Consider the following 18,728-nt stretch of genomic DNA (forward strand, 5'->3'; position numbering starts at 1 on the left):
AATATAATTCTTGGTACATCGTTATTCGCAGATGAAAATTTAGATCGGGGAATTGTTGGAAACTCGCAAGAAAATTCATAGGAATGCACGAGCGCGAGTTGTCAGCGGTGGAATGACGGTCAGTCGCGTGCAAACGGAGGTGGACCTACATTCGGCGTCTACGCTGTCTGGCGCGGCGTAGAACGTTCCGATAAATTGTCTGTGGAATTCTTCAGCGGCATCTGTCCCTCCCTCGTGCGTCGTTTTTGCCGCGTCTCCGCGGAACGGAATTGAAGACGGGAATTCTGGCAACAGGGAACGGAGACGGTTGCGCGGAATACCGAACGCGCTCGCTACACGTTGTAAATTGATCTTTATTACAAGAAATTACGTGACTAATTTGTACATATAAAATATAAATATGGTACAAGTACTATGGTACAGTAGACGCTTGCGTGTGGTACATTTTGTCTTATTGTGCGAGCGCGCGCGCTCCTGTGTCTGTGTATACGCTTTATTCTTTTAGCGGGATTGCGGAGGTCGGTTATTTTCTTAGTCGATAACATACTATGGCGCTAGTACTCGTTAATCGTTGCTAATTTGTATTCGCGGCAGACGGAGTGACGACGCTTTTAACTCGAACGGAAACGAGGAGGCTAGAGAAGGGTACAAAGGAACACGAATCGTTCGGGTTAACTCTAGGCGCGGAAATCGAATCTTTCTAGGGCAGCCTGGAAGAAGATGGCGCCTGGAAGATGTCGACGGGGAAAGAGAAGGTTCGCGAAACGAATCGGAAGGAAATGAGGGTGGACCGTGATACGCGATAGTGGGTCAAGAACAGTCTAATACACGGACGAATAGCGTACGGGTTCCTTTAACAACGGACAACGATACAGGAAACTCGGCTTAGATCGTTTGTTCCGGTAGCTTCGAGAACGGTTCTCTGGAATAACGGGGATCGGCGGTGCTGCTCGTTGAGCGTTCTCGAGAACATAACCAGTCTAAATCGTCAGATCGCGCGTCCGACATGCCATTGACGTAACGATTTATCGTACAACGTCTCTCGCGTCGAGTCGCAGCGATAATAGTATGCCAGCTCCGTACAGGGGACCCACAGGCATAACGATTCTTCATACAATAATTTGTACAATTATCGTTGATACGATTGTTTGAACGATAAGTGTAAAGTGTGGGGGGTTGTCGCGCAACCTGTTGCGGGACGCGGCCATATTGGATTTAAGTACAGCTCTGTTACACGAGTATTGTTACAACTCGATCGAATCTTCGTGGAATTATTCCTCTATATTTTCTAGTATTGCTATACAATACGTCCACGCGAGAAATGAAAATTTCTGTGTTTTAAATTTATGGATAACAAATTTTGATTAGGTAAATTTCAATGGATTCAAAATGAGGTTGTGTTCATTGGTTTTGATTTCATTGTATTTTTTTACTCGTTGGATGGACTCTAGTTTGGAGAACGCTATTGTAGAACAACCCTACACATTTTATAATCGTTGAGCAGTCGAATCAATTTCCATGGACCCAACCATCATCAACCACAATAACTATAAAAAGGAATTAAGCTCGTAGACTGGCAGTTTCGGAGTTCGCGATTAAAACTATTCTTAAAAACCACGCAGACAAGTTGCGTATTCGCGTGCAGGGGTCAGAGACGCGACGATTTGGTACGACGAGGTGCAAATATTCTTTTTACAGATCGTACTGACCAAAATTCGACCATTCTTAACACTTATTCCAGGGGTCTATTCAGTTGTAAAATTAATTCTACAAGAAAAATCGTTACGTCCGTGGCCCCCAGAATGAATCCTTGGTAGAATCGCGAGTGGTATAATTTTAGTCGGGTTTGCGGCCGAGCGAAAATTACTCGACATTGTCCACATTCTACTTACTCATGGTAGCAGGTTCTTTTTAACCCCAGACTTTCTTTCCCCCGTTTATAAATGCGATACGTAGTCGCGGAACGAAGGCAACTCGGCCAGAACGACGGGTGGTTTTCATCGATTCGTATCAGAACGCTGGAATCTTTCTATTTCTGCTGTGCATTACCGCCATCCCCGATTTATTTTCATCCCGTCTATTTTCATTCTCTCCGACTCCTTTTCTCCCTCCCACTAACTCTACGCCCACGTCTTCACGACGCGTGATTCTCACGTTTAAACCCGCATACACTCTCTTCTCCCTTTCCTTTCGACACGATCATATTTTCTCTCTGTCTCGCGCTCAGACATACGTATATACACAACATCGCTCGTTCTCCTATTCTCCAGGTTTTCATCGCGTCCTCCATTTACCAGAGAGCTCTCTTGCGTACCGAACACGAACCTTTTTACGAATTACGAATACGTTTTTACTATTGAAAAGTAACTCTCTCGCTCTCTCTCTCTCTCACACACTTTCCAGGCCGCTTTTCTCGGTTACTCTTGCGCTCGTTGTACCTTTCGTTCACTCTCTCTCTTTCTCACGCATTCCCATCGGTTCTCTCATCTCTCTAAGTGAATTACAGAGCCCTACGAAGTGCGGTAACTGTTGATAACGATTAAAGCTACGATAATATCTTGAGTTAATGTGCGTGCATTAAATACAATGGTTACGACGCGTTTCATCGACTCTTTCATCCATCGTCCTCTTCTCGTCTTAATCATAAATTCGCGTATGCTTTTCATTTTGGCAGCCGTGTAGATAACCTTCGTGCTCTTTCTCGTATTTTTCTCATTCGCTCGAATTTCCACGACGCACCGTGTTACCGTTTAAATTACCACGGGGGTCTAAAAGAATCTCTTCGCGTCGAATTTCGATTCTGAATCCGTCGATCGACAACCAGAACATTCATCCCCCAAAACGACGAAATTTTAATTGTAATATTCGTTCTTCGTCGTTTCCACTCTTTCGCAACGTTACGCGTCGGTGTACGAATTCGGCGTCGGACGTTGGCGTTTCCAATACGACGGACTACTTCCTACTTTTTGGCCGCTGTTCCCTGGAATCTTGGCCCGACGCGCGAAAAACGACTTCGTTAATTTCTCTAAATAGTGACACCGACGCGCGATCGGTACACAAAAGAAGTAAATGCAGCACCAACTCGTACGCTAAATTATTTAAGTCAACAAGTATTCGACGTTCCGCGCTACTTCCGGGCCAATAATCGTAAAGGTTCCATTGCACGGCCTTTGGTACGCGACGAAACGACGGGCACGATCGTTCAACGCGAACGACGCTTTCCTCGTGAAATGAAAAAAAGTCGAAAGCTTCCTTTTTATTATCGATTACACGTGTAACAATAGCGACGACGTACGACGACGATGACGACGATATAACTATGTCATTTTAACAACTATTGGACGGAGTCGAGCGACATCGTGACACCGATTATTCTCTTCAATCTTCCCCATCTCCCATCATCAGCGACCTCGCTCGTCTCGTTTCTAATCGTATTGGCGATTTTCTCACGATCAGCACGCGGTCGAGCACGCTGATCCGAGTCTAGGTTAGGTGATCCGAATTCCAGACAATGGATCGACCCGTCGTGTGCACTGCTGCCGGGGACAGGAATCGAAACAGGTAACCAGCAGGACGTGGCTCTTGCAGGCTTCCACTCGCTTCTGCAGGATGTACGTCTCTACCTCGAGGGCCTCCAAGAACGATGGATCTCGCCAGTCCATGCACTCTTCCACGTGAACTGCAATCAGGAAACGGGTCTCCTTGTAATTTAGCTATTCGATGTTCCTTATCGTTTATGATGGTAGTTTTATCTTTAAAATTGGCGGGGAATACCACTGTCACAAGTAGCTTGAGATTCGTTCCGAAAGTCTATGGCAATTCACGAATACCATACATGTATACCAGTTCTAATACAAAAATCTGTCATCGAGATCTCTTTTTATGGGGCAAAAACGAGCGCAAAAGAGGAATGAGACGGTAATGCGATAGGAAATATCACAGATCAATTGAGTGATTATCGTGTCTGTCGCAGTTATAATTTCCTACTGGTTTTTCAAGAGTTTCTGAGCACTAGTTAGCACGTAATCTGCCACGGTACAGTTGCATGAAATTATTTCCGACGCCAGTATTCCCACATTCCTTTTACTTCGTTTTCCTGCGAATTAATATTTCCTTCTCCAACGCAAACTGTTTCTATTCTCGTCGGAGACATTCTCTTCTAAATTAGGAACGACACTTGAACTATATTAATAATATCGGAATGCATAGTAGGGACATTATAGTTTATGATTACGTCAGACGAAGGACGCGAATCTATTCTATTCTAAATCGTTTTCTATTATTCGCTTGTGCGGTGAATCGAAAAATATGGTATTTGAAAGAGCGCAGAACTAGAAAAGGATACTCACGATCGTAGCTCCAGCGGTTGTCGGGCACCATCAGGCGCTTCTTGGCGTTACGCAGCTCAAGCCTAAGAAGGCGCTGGCGTAGTCGCAGGTTGTGTATCCTGGACATCGTGCCACGTGGATCCGAGCGCAACTGCGCGCGCCTGTCCAGGATGTCCACGTCCTCGCTTGTGTACGCGAGTATCTCCGGCACCGCGGACGGCGCCTGTGGCAGACGGGCCCGGTACTGGGCCCGTGACCGGACCCCGCACCCTGCCACCCGCTGTTCCACCGCTGAAACACCCGCACAACGTCGAGGTTAGAACCCCCAGTGCGCCACCTGAGGAGAACCACCGTACGGAGGGACCATTTTAGAGGGTTTACATATCATTTGCACTGGGCTGTTTGCGAGCTACCTCGTTTACAAGTCTAGACAACTTCTCTACCAATTGTTACTTTTCCATCTACGGGGCATGCATTACTTTGAAGGGAGGGAATCAGTCGATAATCGATCCTGGATCAGTTATGCGACTGAAACTTTTGTTTAGTCCAGCGAACATTGCTTTGCAAGTTTCGTTGGTTATTTTTTACCAAAGAAATTTGAAGGGAATGTTCAAGTTTCCTCTAAAAGGGCCCTACCATCAATTTTAACATCCCCCAAAATTTCTGATCGCGCCACCGTCCAGGATCTCCGATTTTCTAAGCTAGCTCGCAAACTGTGCTCGCCTTGGTCGTTCGCGGATCGAGACGACTTATTAATTTCACAACCCGTGCGTAATTTTTCTCTTTACCGTTATTAAAGAAAAGACAGCCTTTGTGTCGGTCGAGAAAGTTTTATCCCGTCGGAACGAGCCGGATGCTCGGACGTACCGTAGCAGTTCTAAAGCTGTATCAACGACATGCATCAGCGACGATGTTGATAATTGCATTCCCGTTAACTGCGCGGAGCTTGAAAGGGGAACGTTAAAAGAATATGCGATTAAAACGCGTAAAAAAGTATCGCGCCGGAGTTCCGTATTGAAAATAATTCCGGAGGAACTTTTGTGGAACGGTAACGTCGTCGATGCGGTAATCGATCGCGCGGAAACTTAATTATCAATTAATTATTCCGTTCGCTAATTGGACCGTTTTCTCGAACTTGGATTTCCGGGCCGGGCGTTATTTGTTTCTGGTTAAAAAGAGCGTTTCTCGATCTACTCGGAATACGTTTCAAAACACGGGACGAACTTTCGTTACCTTGATGTTCCTGTAGCGCGCTGGTCTGCCTCGAGGAATCGCTGGCGATGCTGCTGGTCTCGCTATCTCTGACGATGCTGTCGTAGCCAGAACTTTCGGCACGATGCCTGGACAGCGTGGCTGGCGAGAGTTTCGTTGCCCGTGGTGTGGAATCCGCACCGGAATCGTAGCCTTCCTTGTTCAGACCCAACGAAGAACCCAAACTGGTCATTTTGCGTTGCATTCGACCCGAGGACGGTGCTGGCGATGGAATAGACAGCTGCAGCGGTGCTGTGGCTGCAAAATAAAGTTTTTGTGACGCTCTTCCCTAGAATGCTAACTTAACTTCGATAAAAACAAGATCTTCTTCTATAAAGCTTGTTTGAGGATAGACTACCTTAACGAGGATTTTTTAAACATCATTCGATTCGAAGGGGAAAAAATTTCCTAACTACCTTGGATCTTGATATCGTCTTCGATGTCGGATTTCCCAGTGACGGTCCTCTCGGGCCTCTCGGCCGCGGTGAACAGTTTCTTCGCCTCGACGTACTCTTCTTCAGGGTCCGAACCCGAGGCTCCATTCCCCGGTAGCCTCTCCACTTCCTCTTTGAGATTAGGGTTCGAAGCGCCGTCGGGATGCCTCAAACTAGAGATATTGCAGTCGCCTAGCTTCCCACAGTATCTCCTGGGGCTGGCTATGTGCGCCATGCTGTTAGGGTACCAATACGAGGCGGTGGCCGGTCTCGACATGCTTTGGCGACAGTTGTCGCAGATCTTCTCCTGGTCGGACTTCCCAGCGATGTACGCGGGCTCGCTGTAGATGCTGCCGTGATTGCTCGCATTGTCGTTGAACATCACGTCCGAAAGGGACAAGGACTGACAGCGCGACGGCGGACGGAAGACGGCGGCGGCTGGAATTTGTCCTGCATTAATGTTATACCTGTTGTAGACCAACGCTGTAGACCAACAAGACACGCTCAACTTTAGTCAGTCAAGGGTCATAGCAAATTTACTAAACTTCTGATTATTAACTCGTCACCTATGCACGTCCCAAGGAACAGAGGAATAGACCTTTCGGCGAAATAAACAAGTGGAAACTTACATGGAACGTCTCTAACGTTGACGTTGGAGTTCTCCCTCTGGTAGGTCACGGAGTTGGAGACATTGGCGAGGGCGAGCTTGCTCTGATAAAGCTCGTGGAGCCGGGCCAACTGGTCGAACTTATGCCTAGTTTCCTGCTCCAGGAAGTCCTCGTGGTCGAAGTACGGCCTCGGCAGCACTCCTGTGCAAACCGGAGGCGGATACTGAGGCCTGTAGCGGTCCGTGTCCGACATCACCGACATCGAGTCTGGAAATTGACATACTTTTTGTTCTCTCGTCGTGTCCCCAGATGTTTCTTCGTCGAGGACGAAAGAAGTGGACAGATAAGATGGAAGAGAAAAAAGGAGCGCGTTTAACCGAGAAGACCGACTCTTTCGACCATAGTTCGAAGACGGAAAGTATTGACGAGTAATTATATCGAGCCGCTTCTGCTTTCCTTCCCTTTCTTTTGCCTGGTCGCGATCCCCGTCTTGTCCCCTTGCTCCTACAATACGATTGTTTTCCATCGGGCGCGCTATTACCGAGCTGGAAGGATCTAAGAACCGACTCTCCGGGAGAACAATCTCCGAAGGCATCTGTTCGAGTGCACTCGGAGTGAAGAGGAAAGGGGAATGACAGGTTGGTTCTGCGGCGAAACAGGATGCACTATAAACGCCATGAAAAATTGTCGAAGAGAATTCAGAGTATTTTCTTGGTTACGGTTTAGATGCAAAGTCGAATCCCTTGAATCTGCGTCGACACAGTTCGTTGCCCCGATTAGGATCGATCGAAACGAGAATCGTGCGCGATACTTACCGGTGAAAGTCGAGACTACGGTGAGATTCTCTTGGCTGAGGATTCTCAAGGGATGCTCCTCCTGATCGCTCTCAGGTAAGGGATTCTCTCCCATGCACAACGCGATGTCTTCCTCCGTGACTTGGAGGCACGAGTCCTGCATCGGAACAGGCTCCAAGTCCTCGACCTCGACGATCTCTAGAATCTCGTCCTCGGAAGACAAAGAGTGTCTGGACGGTAGCACGATGTCCTTGTGCGAGAGGTTCAGACTCTCCATCGAAACTTCTCTGCTAACTCCGTTGCTCAGAGGCTCTATGAGAGGCAACGGAGGCGGTACGACGATTTCCTCGTCGTCGTCCTCGTCCTCCTGCAGGTCCAACTTCCCTTTATCCACGCTATCATCCATGATCGGGCTGGCCGTCAGATCCAAGCCAGAGTCGGTGTTGGATTTGACGTTCAACAGATTCAACTTGACGCCCAGCTTCTCGGTGATGTCCTCGATCTCGTTAGCCTTCAGACTGTCGCTCTCCGCCGTGGACAGCGACGTGTCGTCGTCGTCCATGCCGCCACAGGTCTTGAAGGTCGTCAGCTCCTTAAACTGCGACGACTGACCGGACAGCTTGGACGACTCGATCCTGGCAGTGACGTGCTTGCTCCTCTGAATCTGTGACGATTGATTCTCGACCCACTTCCTGATCATGCTTTTCTTGTGACTGTCCATGAACCCATAGCCCGAGGAGTGCTGTTGCTGGGCGTGCATCTGCAACGTGGGTGGACTAGTGATTTGCATAGGCCCGTCTATCCAGGTCTCTCTTTTGTGATGAGGATCCTTCAGCATGTGTCTAGCTTCCGCGACCTTCGACTTGGAGATCCTAGGACCGTCTATCCATTGCTCGTCGGAACCCCCGCTGGGCGCCGCGACGGGTATCATCTTGCTACCGGGCGAGTCGTTCGCCTTCGAAGACGACACCTTGGTCGCGGTGCACTTCCTGGCCGGGCTAGCCTTGGGAGTAGCGGTGTGTGCCGGGGACGTTTGCTTCGAGGCGGTTTGCGTCAACGCCTTCACCGCCTTCGTCGATTTGTGCACCGGGCTGCGCTCCTCCGGGATCTTGCAGGGTCTCTCGGCCGCCGATCCGCGCAAAGCTTTCCCCATGGCGCAGCGATTGTCCCCCGAGTTCAAACTCGGTATATAAACCGGGGGATGCTCGCCGTCGGTCGCGTCGTCGGTGCTAGGGCCCACGTAGATCACAGTGTCCGCAGACAGGTCGCTGGAACTAGGATCGCACTCGCTGGTTTGCCTAGCCGCTTCCTCCCCCGAACTCCCACCGCTCCCTGTCCCCTGCGTTCCGCCCCCGACGAACTTGATCTTCCTCCGCCTCATCCGGTGGATCCTGGACGCCAGTTGCACGGTGGTTAACGTCTCCGTGTAATGCTGAGCGTTCGGGGACACGTGGGCGATCATCGCCGCGTGACACGTCAACGAGCCGAGACACTCCTTCAGTAATTGGGTTAGCTTGTGCTCCTTGTAAGGCAGATGCTTCTGCCCGTTGAAGATCGCTAGCAAGATATTACCTAGCCCGGACAGGGGGATGCCGCCCGACGACTTGCCGCGATCCGAATTGCCGAGGTCCATTAAGTGGAGTCTGCTTCTGCCGCCAGCAACTGCGGAATTAAGAAAATCGAGAATCGTTACTCGCCTCGCTGCTCCCCGGAATCGATTAGAGTTTGGTTTTATCATACGGGCAGCGTATGGAGTGGGACAGAAAGTTGCATTATCTGCGGTTAAATATGGAGGTAGTAATTTTGTCGAGTATCTTTGAGAGACAATCAATTTTCAAATGGACGGCGCGAATTGTCGACGAACCGTGCATCCACTAGAAACGGCGAGGTCCTATGAGGAGCGTTTCAACGTTTGGCAAAGTGTCGAGGACAAATGTACTTTACGAGCACGGACTACGGGGAATTCGTTTCGGAAAGGAAGACAAAGGCTCACCTCCTCCTTTGCCCGCGACACTGTACTGATAAACGTGAAGGGTGTAGAGCATGTGCGCGTCGCCGTCCTCTCGTTGGCGGCCAGCGACCGCCGCGTCCAAGTAGAAGGCGGCACGCTCCGCAGTCGGTGCACGAAGCTCGCTGTGCTGTTGCAGTTGCAAGCTTCCGAACAATGGATCGTCCCTCAAGTAAACGGCCGGTGACTGCTCGGAATCTGGCGAACAAAAAGCCATAACAAATCATCTTCGGTGAACGTACGCAGTGAAATGGGGAAATATATCTCGCGGAATGTCTCTGTTTATTGTTTCCTTATGTTTCACTTAAACGGTGAAGCTAAAACAGATTTCACGTCGCTGCCTTTGCGTATCTGGCTCGACGAACCGAACACCTTACGAAGCCGACAAACGATGATATTCTTTCAATTTCTTTGATTTCTCTTCCGATAGGATGAATAGAATCGACGCTAGAAAGTAACGTGGCAAAAGAGGATATCGTAGTCCAGCACTTTTGGAAAATCAATTTTCCTTTTCCCGCATTTTATATAGTCTGAGGATAAAAATATGCACGTAAAAGGTTTTACGACAATTCGTAAAAGTAACAGGGCCATAAGCGTTTTAACGCACGGGTATCAAATATAATACATGGGAGGGGGGGTGGTAACAATGAGACTTTACGATTTTTATCGAAAGAGAATAAAGGAAATGCAATTTGGCGAGTACGTTGAAAAGGTGGATCAGGGCATTTAATAGAAAGTTAATAATTTTATCAGTTCCTAGTTTCCTATTTTGTCAGGAAAACGTCTTTCGTAAAATTCATAAAATGAGAGCTCATTTCCCATAGATACAATCTAATAAACATACATTCTGTTCCAGACAATGTAAAAATTTTGTTAAATTCGCAAAGGAGTAATCCTGTTTTCTTTATTAACATTTTTAATATTCTCCTTTTTATCAAAGCACCAGCAGCAAAAAAACACAGTTACCTCTGCGCAAAGCCAGCTCCGGGCTTTACTACACCGTTGGCTAAATGTTCTTGGGGGATCTCGACCCGGGGAATGTAATAAACGCTTTTCCTCTTTCCCTCTGTCCTCCAAGAACCACGGATACGTGGCCACGCGAGATCAAACATAGCGTTCTATTCGCGAATCTGGACCCAACATAAGACGCGTAAGTCACGTCCATTTCCCGGCTCGTCATTCGATTCCATTATTTCGCGGAGAAATAATATCCAGCGAAGGAAGAATGCGGTGATGCAGGTGGCCAGCAGTCAGGACCATAAATCGACCACGCCTAGCCTCGGCATATCCGCGGGAACGTCTCAATGTGAATTACGACGTCGATAAAACATCGAAAGATACGCGATGGGAGATATCACGGGCGTGTTATCAGGGACTATCACCGACTGGTTCGCGTGTATCGATGATCGCGAATAATCAGCGTAATGCGGAACGTAGCTGTAAACAGTTATCAAAGCGAAAGCACTGTTACAGCCTCGTTGAGTCTTAGATCGAAATCTAAAGGGCTGATTTTATCTACCGCGCTAAGAGGAAATTACGAAACTCCGTGTCGATGATATACGCAATCTATATTTAAATAGTTTCCAACTTAATTTAGTCGTATTCGGACACGAAGATCCAACCATGCAAAGTTTCGGACAGCCCGTAAGACTCGACGTCGTCTTCCTCCAACGTTAAATTTTTAATGGAGACATTTTACTGCCTTCCCCTCGAAGAAGTTTAGAGTCTCGGGTTGATGGGACGCACCATTCCAAGGTTGCACAAACTGACAAACCCTCTGCGTCGCCTGCAGGCGAGACTGCTTTTCATTTGCGAACACTTGAACGTACAGAAAAACGAAGAAAATGGAAAGCTTGGAGGACGGCGCCTCTACAAAAGATTTTCCAACAAAAAAAAATTCTCCAAGAACCGTGGATAAAGGAGCAAGTCGTTCGAAGATTAAGCAAAGATTAAGAAACCTGTGGACCTTCGGGGAAACAGAATTTTATTGTCCCGCCCTTGCACGCGCGCCGGCGACTTTCGAAACGTGCCGTAATAATACGCGCGCCATCTGATCGGCTCGTAAACCAGCGTTCGCGTATTTTATGTACAGTTTCTCGTTCCTAACGTATTGTCCGCGCCTTGGAAAAAAGCTTTCGATGCGAAACGACGACAGAGAAATAATAACCGAAGATAACGATCGTTATTATGTGTCTATCGCCGTACGACGCGAGACACATAAAAATCCTGCTCGTTTTCGCTAGGACGGTCGCGAGATTTCTTGAAATTCGCGAACCTTGCGAAAACAATCTCTCGAGAATCGTTTCAGAATTTTTATAGTTTCGAATCTGCTTCGTTTCAATTTTCCCGGGAACACCGGAACCTCTCAGAAATTGATTTTCGTTACTTTTAGTTTCGAATTATATTCTTTTTAATATAACACGTCCATATCAGTTTCAATTTTTGCGTATTCCAAACAAAATAAACTAGTTTTACGGATTACAGCCATAAACCAGTGTCGATTGAACATTTTATCGAGTTACCGGTAATTGAAAAGGTCGGTGAATGTGCAATCCCTCCTCTGCAATCGCCTATCGTCACTGACGCTACAATCGTCGAGCGTCGTTTCAGGCGATACGACGTTTAGATAATACCCTCCATAAATTGCCAATTAGCGTTTTACTGCTCCGCGAGACGCGATCTTGGCTATTGTAGCGCAGCTACCGACGTCGTAAAGGACGGAGTATGTAGCGATCGAGGACGTAGACGATAGTTTATTCCAGTTAGTCGTTGCTCGTCGACCCGCGGTATCCGATGTCTTCCACGACTTTACGACATTCTTTCAGCGTTCAAGCGAGCTCTGAATTTCTAAAAATTACATTCTACGAACTCGTTTGACCCTGCTTTAATCCACCATTTTATCCTATATTTTTCAATGGACTAATATCAAATTTAAACACGGCCACTCCCGAGGGGATATAACGCGAGGCGTCTTGAATTCTCATCAAAAATAAACCGAAACGTGTTTGAACGATTTCCTTTTTGATATAGAAAATACGAGCGTTTGAAACTATGCGTGTTGCGTAGCGGAGCGTATCAGACGTGACTGGAAAACTCTTTCCTCGATTGTCTAGAAGCTACACTCCGTTTCTCGTGACCAGATTTGTACACTCCGAGACGTTTTCTCACTGCACAAGAATTTCGATCGTAATTTAGAACAACCCTGTTCGATCTTTCCGTAGTCATCGATATTTTCAAGCGACTACATTGGGAATAATTCGAGGCGTGTCCCCGGTTGAAGGGAACTCGTAAGGCGGATCGTGGTAGGAAGATCTAACGAACGCAAAATGATGTTCACGCACACGCTGGCGCGGGTGTATAATGCGACACGAGGCGTGGCAATATCCATAAAAGGGACCAGAGTGAGAGTAATATTGTCGGCATCTGTTCCGAGTGGCAGAGGCTCGCAACGACGGAGGAAGCGACGGGACATCCGCGTGGAAATAAAAAAACGATCTTCCGCGAGAAGAACTCGCCGGTATATGGACGCATAATGGACGTGGCTCGAGGAGCGAGATCCGTACAGGCGTGCTCCCGCGGTGGCATCTCGTTCAGGGGTCGAGAAACTCCACTGTGCCGGATAAATCGTTTTTCGACGCGTTTCGAATACTACATACGCGGCCAATCTCGTCCCCGGAGGGTGAGTCTGTCGGAGGGTACTAAAAAAAATCTGTTTCCGTTTTTTCGAATGACCGGGGACGCGCGGACTACGAGACTGGGTTTCCCAAATGCCTCGTAGAGTATTCGAAATGGTACCGTTCTGCGTCCTTCAGGATGAGACGCAGGAATTTTAGTGCCACCGGCAGGGGCCATTATGGCCACTAAAAATATCCAAACGACGCAGTTCGAAGCGAATATCTAGGGCAAGGGTAAGGGATATACTACGCCACTGGATTTCTGGGTCAAGGGTCGAATTTTTCCCTCTTTGCACCGTTAAATATTCGATCGAAGGATGTCTGATAAAACAGGGACACTTGTCATTAGATTTGTTTCTAAAACAATTCGTGATACTTTATTTGAACGACATGGTATGCCTGTTTGCAAGACCTAAAAGTCGATTTTCCAAACAAAATTAGTAATTCGATATAAAATTAAATAGTGTTGAGAAAGAAATTGATGTACAATGTTTCCATTTGTAATTTATCCCCGTTATCCAGCGACTGTAACTCGATACCAGTCCGCGAAAGATGAAATATCGTCCACGATAATCGTAATCTATTAAAACTACATGTGTATCTACAGTAGTGAAGTCGAAAGTGAACAACCGGTTTGGGAAACCTACCAGAGGAGCCGCTTTCTGAAAAAAATTCAGGAATCGGCTTCGAGTTAAGTATCACCTTCTCTCAATTATCTCCGCTTCTCTTCCTGTAGAAAACGGTCAACCGTCGAGCTTCAATTTTCCAGCTTCTCGGTCGTTGCTTTTTATCGTTCGCGACAACCAGAACCGCGATAATCATTGGTCACCGTATCAGCGGCGGATCGGACACACCGGAAGCAGTAATTCGTTTCCGAGGGGATCGATAATGGTTTCTCAGCGCGAGGTAGCTTTTCCCTATAATTCGCACGGCGACGATCGACCGGCCATTGGCACTTTCATTCGCGCGTAACGACAACCTTTGCTTCTCTCTATCCGGGCAAAATGAACGCGTTCCGTGGCATTAACAAGTTAGGAAATCGTTAAAAGGATCGAAATTTTAGTCTTTTGCCGTAATGAGGTAAGGGATCTTCGGTATGTTATCGGCGCAAAGTGATTTACGAAAATTAAACGGCGATTCAGGGATCGCAGAACCCTCAATTTTAATCCTCGAAGTACGTGGATGGAATTTAACCTCAGGTTGCAAAACAGCAATTCCTCCAGAGCCTTCGATTACCTTTTTTCTTTAATGTTTACGTTTTATTAAGATTCTCCTCCGCTTTCGATGTTGTAGTATTACATGCTACAAAGAGAATATTAAAAAGAAGAAATTGATTTCTTCAGCCAACGCGTGTATCTCCTTGAAGTAGAAACAGTCGTGGAATAGCGTCAGACGTACTTTACGCGGTCGTACGTTCGCCGAAATAAGTGCGCCCTGCGAGGAGCAACTGGGTCGTCGTCTCGCGGGAGGGTGGAGGGTCGCTTCAGGTATTAAGACGACCCGACAAGGGCCGCAGGGAAGGTCGTAGGTCGTCGAGACCCCGGACACTCGGGAGGAAGCCACGGGAAAGCTCGTAATAAGCGGCTGTGAATATTCGTCGTCTGTCGTGAAAGTCGGCCCCGTTTCGGCTATAACTCGAGGATCCGTAGGGAGACGCGCGCGGCCACGTTTCGCGTATTTTTCCGGCTGCCGCGAGAACAGAGGGAGGGAAAAAGTTTCCTATAAATCATTTCTGGCTGTAATAAGCACCGGGAATGTTCATTCAGCTGTTAACTTTATTTATACGGCCCGGGTATAAATTGCTCGGTACTTTTAATTCGAACTGCCTTTAATTTAATACTCGTGACTTATTGCTTGTTTCGCCATACCACCTCAATGGCCAGCATTATAACCATTCTTATGGCGGCATTCGGGACGCATCCGGTCTCCCGTCGGCGCACGGCGAGGTACGCGCTTTAATTAATGCGAACACGGGAGCCGAATTTCTTAACGAAACATGCGGAAAGGCGTTCTCGCCCGCGTCCGTTCGCGTTCGTTGCCTCCAAGTTTCCGCAAACGGAGGCGCACTAGCGTGAAATCTTGCAAAAAGGGGGAAAGAGGATAATAGAGACACCGTCTCGCGAGCCTCCGTTCCGCGCCATCTTGTTAATCCACGGAACGGCCATTAGAATTAACTTGGCGTGTTATTCTTTCATAAGATCCTCCGGGGCACTTCCGTCCCTTACTCCCGTCGTTTCGTTCGAGTTCATGATATTTCTACTTTTCTCCATATCCACCCGCGGCCGTGGCACGAACTCTATTTCGCGCTTTTTAGATTACCGCAATCCTCGATCTTCGCGAAACTACGGTATCGCAATTTCTGAAATTATACAAACTACGTCCGTTTCATTTTGTTTACTCCACCACGCAGGTTTTACAGACATTAAAAATGGATGTACAGTTCGACGGCTGTATAGCTTCAGAACTTAAGTAATTTAAAAAAATACTATATAATGCTTTACGATGGCGTAGTGAAACCTACCCTCAAATTGAAGCACACCTCCTCTCGTTGTATATTTACTTTTTCTTCTGCTGGTTTTATACACAACTTGCGCAACGAAGACGTAGGATAAAAAATAAACTTTGGCAGCTGAATGGCTTCAGAAATTGCGAACCGAGATTAACTTACCGAGATTAACCCGTTAATTTAAAAACCACGAAGCGGAGTTATGCATATAAAATTCTGTTATGAAATCTGACCTCGAATTGAAGTTAATTTAAAAAAGTAATTATTCATTATTCTACAGAGCACCCGTAAATTTAATTTGCTAAATATTGTTATTACGAGAAATCGACGGGCAGCGATACGGTCTAGGAATAAAAGGCGCGGTTCCGCGTTTACGTAGGTTTTAAAATTATTGCCAACGTAAACCAACAATCCACTTTCCGGCCGAATGGTACGAAGACGTCGCGTCATTAAACTTCCAAGTGACGAAGCGAGGAAAGCTGTCGTTAACAAAATGACCTCCGATTCCTCTCCGAGACCAAAGCATGGACCATTGCTCGCGCTACCATTTGCTTCGGAAGCCAGTCGGTACGTAAGACGACGGTTTTCTTTAATTGCCTACCGCACGGTAGATCCTGAAGCGTATCCCCTCGTAAAAGTTACCGTCTCCGGTAAACGATTCGGTCGCCAAGAGGGAACGGGAAAAGCGGGAGGAAAAGAAAGGAACTCGGAGGAAATGAACAGGCATATTAACGGGTCGATGGACCGACGAATCTGCTTCGAGAATGCAGCTGGATGCGACCAACGAGGGAAATGTACGGAATAAAAATTTCATAAGACGGCGCACTTAAGTCTTCGCTCGAATAACTTCGTTATTATAAGTGGAAGCGACCGGAGTACTTCATTTAGCATCGAATATCCTTGTACTTAACTTCCAATGGAGACGCTCGATGGATAATACGCGCGACGAACAAATTAACAGGGAAATAAATTAAAACGCACGCGGACGAGTTCGAAGCGGAAAGTGGTTAGAATCCGGGAGGGGGGGGGGGGGGGAAATACCACTATTGACAGAGGATTTTCCGACGAGGTAAAAAAATGTAGAATGAAATGAAACGCAACTGTTGCGTGAAGTCGAATAAATAATGCATCCGGTAATGGAATAAAGTACGGTATTCGCGGGCCAGTAGAAGCGGAGATGTTTTTGGCCACAGATGCACCATCGACTGCAACCCCAACCCTCTATCGATCCTGTATACTTTCTGCCCGTGCATCGAAACGCAAACATGCGGCTTTGAGGTTATTTAATCGAGTGTTTCGGTCGGTCGGCATACAAATGGATATTAACAAATAATTCGTGCGATCGAAGGCACGTTCCCCGCCTCCCGTCGACCGTAAACTTGCCCGAAGTGTCTCGTGCATTTGCAAATGAAAGTTGCTCGGTGCTCGGGAACTCTCTCTCTCGTCCTCCTATCGTTCGCGAAAGACTGGATATATCATTGGCAATAATCGTTCCAATGATCGTCGACAGGAAAAGGGAAATTTTCTTGCAGACGCGCGGCGAAATGAGGCGGAATAAAAATTCCTGCGCTGCCGCGGAATACCTCTCTTCGATTTCCCATCGACTCGAACCCTTTTAGCCATTCCGCGAAACAAAACGAAAAAAACATTCCCGACCGCGTTTTATGCGCACGTTAAAAGCTCGTGTGCTCCAGTGACGATGCAGCTACGACGTTTTGTGCGTTCCTCCATTATTCCCCCGTTCTCGTCCTTATATCTTCCTTCTTATCCGCTTTATGCGCCGAGCGGCGTACAAGTATAAAACAATAACCGTGGCGCGAGCCGCGATGAGAATTATTCCGCGGCAACTCGTAGTCGTCGCGGAAGAAAAAACTCGCACGGGAAAATACTCCGGCGAAACATTTTTCTTCGCCGGGACCATTCAGGTGCACGCGACGCGCGATCCTCTTTGAACGTCCTGGCGAACTTGAAACATCGAAACTCGTATTCCTACACTATAATTCACTGTGTCGCTTCTGTTTACTTGAATTTTAATATTCCAATACTCCGTCTTACACGCTAATTTTTTTTCGACACGGGCCCCAAAATCGATTCAACCTCTGCGGAGAAGTGATTGTAATCAAATTCGAGCAAATCGAAAGCGTCGTCGCGAATGGAGGACAAAGTAGACCTAACCCGTAGACCGTTGTCGCAAGGAAAGGAAAGTGAATTACCGCAAAGGTGGTATTTCGTTTCCGCCCAGTCTCCGGGGCTCGAGCCGTCGAAAACTTTAAATAATTACGTGGAAGGGATTATCGAGTTCCCCGGGCAGAAAGGCCGAAATTCGTGGGCCGCGCGTGCAACGGAGCTTTCGTTAACCGAGGCAGAGCGGGCGACAAGGAGAGTCGAAACGAGAACCGGGGAAGGCGAGGGCTTACACTGGCAAAACAGACCTCGGGATACGAGTTAATTATTTAATAAGCTGGAAAATTAATTGCACCGCTTCGAAATTAGTTAGCGTTTCGGGAGAGCGGAAAGAGTCTCGTTTAAGACTCGGTCCCGGATTCGTGACGCGACTGAAATCACCGCGAAACTTCGGCCCCGGCAGAAGCGTACGTTTTCGATCGAATGCCAGAAACTGGGAAACTCTGCGCCAACAAATTTACACCGTGTCTTTCGTCTTACTTTCCGAGAGGGTTGAACTTTAGGGCCGAGCTTATATAGAGTCGGGGCTTTTTGGGCGAAATTGCCAGCCGTTTGCGAGAACTCGGCGGTCGTATATTTTATTAGAGCGTAATTCAAAGGTTGCACCGAGTTGATACGATGTGTTCATTGTTATACATAAATATTTCTCTAATAAAAATTGCACATCTTCAGTGTATAATAATTCCTGGTGTAAAGCGTAGTTTTCAAGCTATGAAACGTGAACATGTTACGTGCCCGACCCTGTGTATTCCACGCCCCCAACGATCTCATTTGGGCGTTAATTTAGCGAAAAAGCGCGACGGAATGTAACGATGAAAGCCAGGAATCGTGATACGACAAAGTTCCGTTTTGCTTTCAAGTTTCTGAGAACGCCGCGGACATGAATCAAAAGCATCGTTAAAAGTATGTAAAATACGGAAAAAAATTGGCATCGGTTTACG

General features: G+C 47.3%; 1 protein-coding gene across 2 annotated transcripts in view; it reads right to left on the bottom strand.

Annotated features, from left to right (window-relative positions):
- Positions 1-393: 393 nt before the first annotated feature.
- LOC143345511 (uncharacterized) overlaps positions 394-18,728 on the bottom strand; it is a 346,505-nt gene continuing 328,170 nt past the window's right edge. For both annotated transcript variants that reach the window (XM_076772707.1, XM_076772709.1), the window contains 7 exons: positions 9,409-9,621; positions 7,437-9,077; positions 6,643-6,888; positions 5,996-6,451; positions 5,562-5,837; positions 4,350-4,619; positions 394-3,679 (listed from right to left, as the gene is read on the bottom strand). In XM_076772707.1, the coding sequence (XP_076628822.1) occupies positions 3,489-3,679; positions 4,350-4,619; positions 5,562-5,837; positions 5,996-6,451; positions 6,643-6,888; positions 7,437-9,077; positions 9,409-9,621 (3,293 nt within the window). In that variant the 3' untranslated portion in view covers positions 394-3,488. The remainder of the gene's footprint in view (positions 3,680-4,349; positions 4,620-5,561; positions 5,838-5,995; positions 6,452-6,642; positions 6,889-7,436; positions 9,078-9,408; positions 9,622-18,728) is intronic.

The sequence above is a fragment of the Colletes latitarsis genome, chromosome 9 (genome assembly GCF_051014445.1).
Source record: "Colletes latitarsis isolate SP2378_abdomen chromosome 9, iyColLati1, whole genome shotgun sequence".
NCBI classification, from domain to species: domain Eukaryota; kingdom Metazoa; phylum Arthropoda; class Insecta; order Hymenoptera; family Colletidae; genus Colletes; species Colletes latitarsis.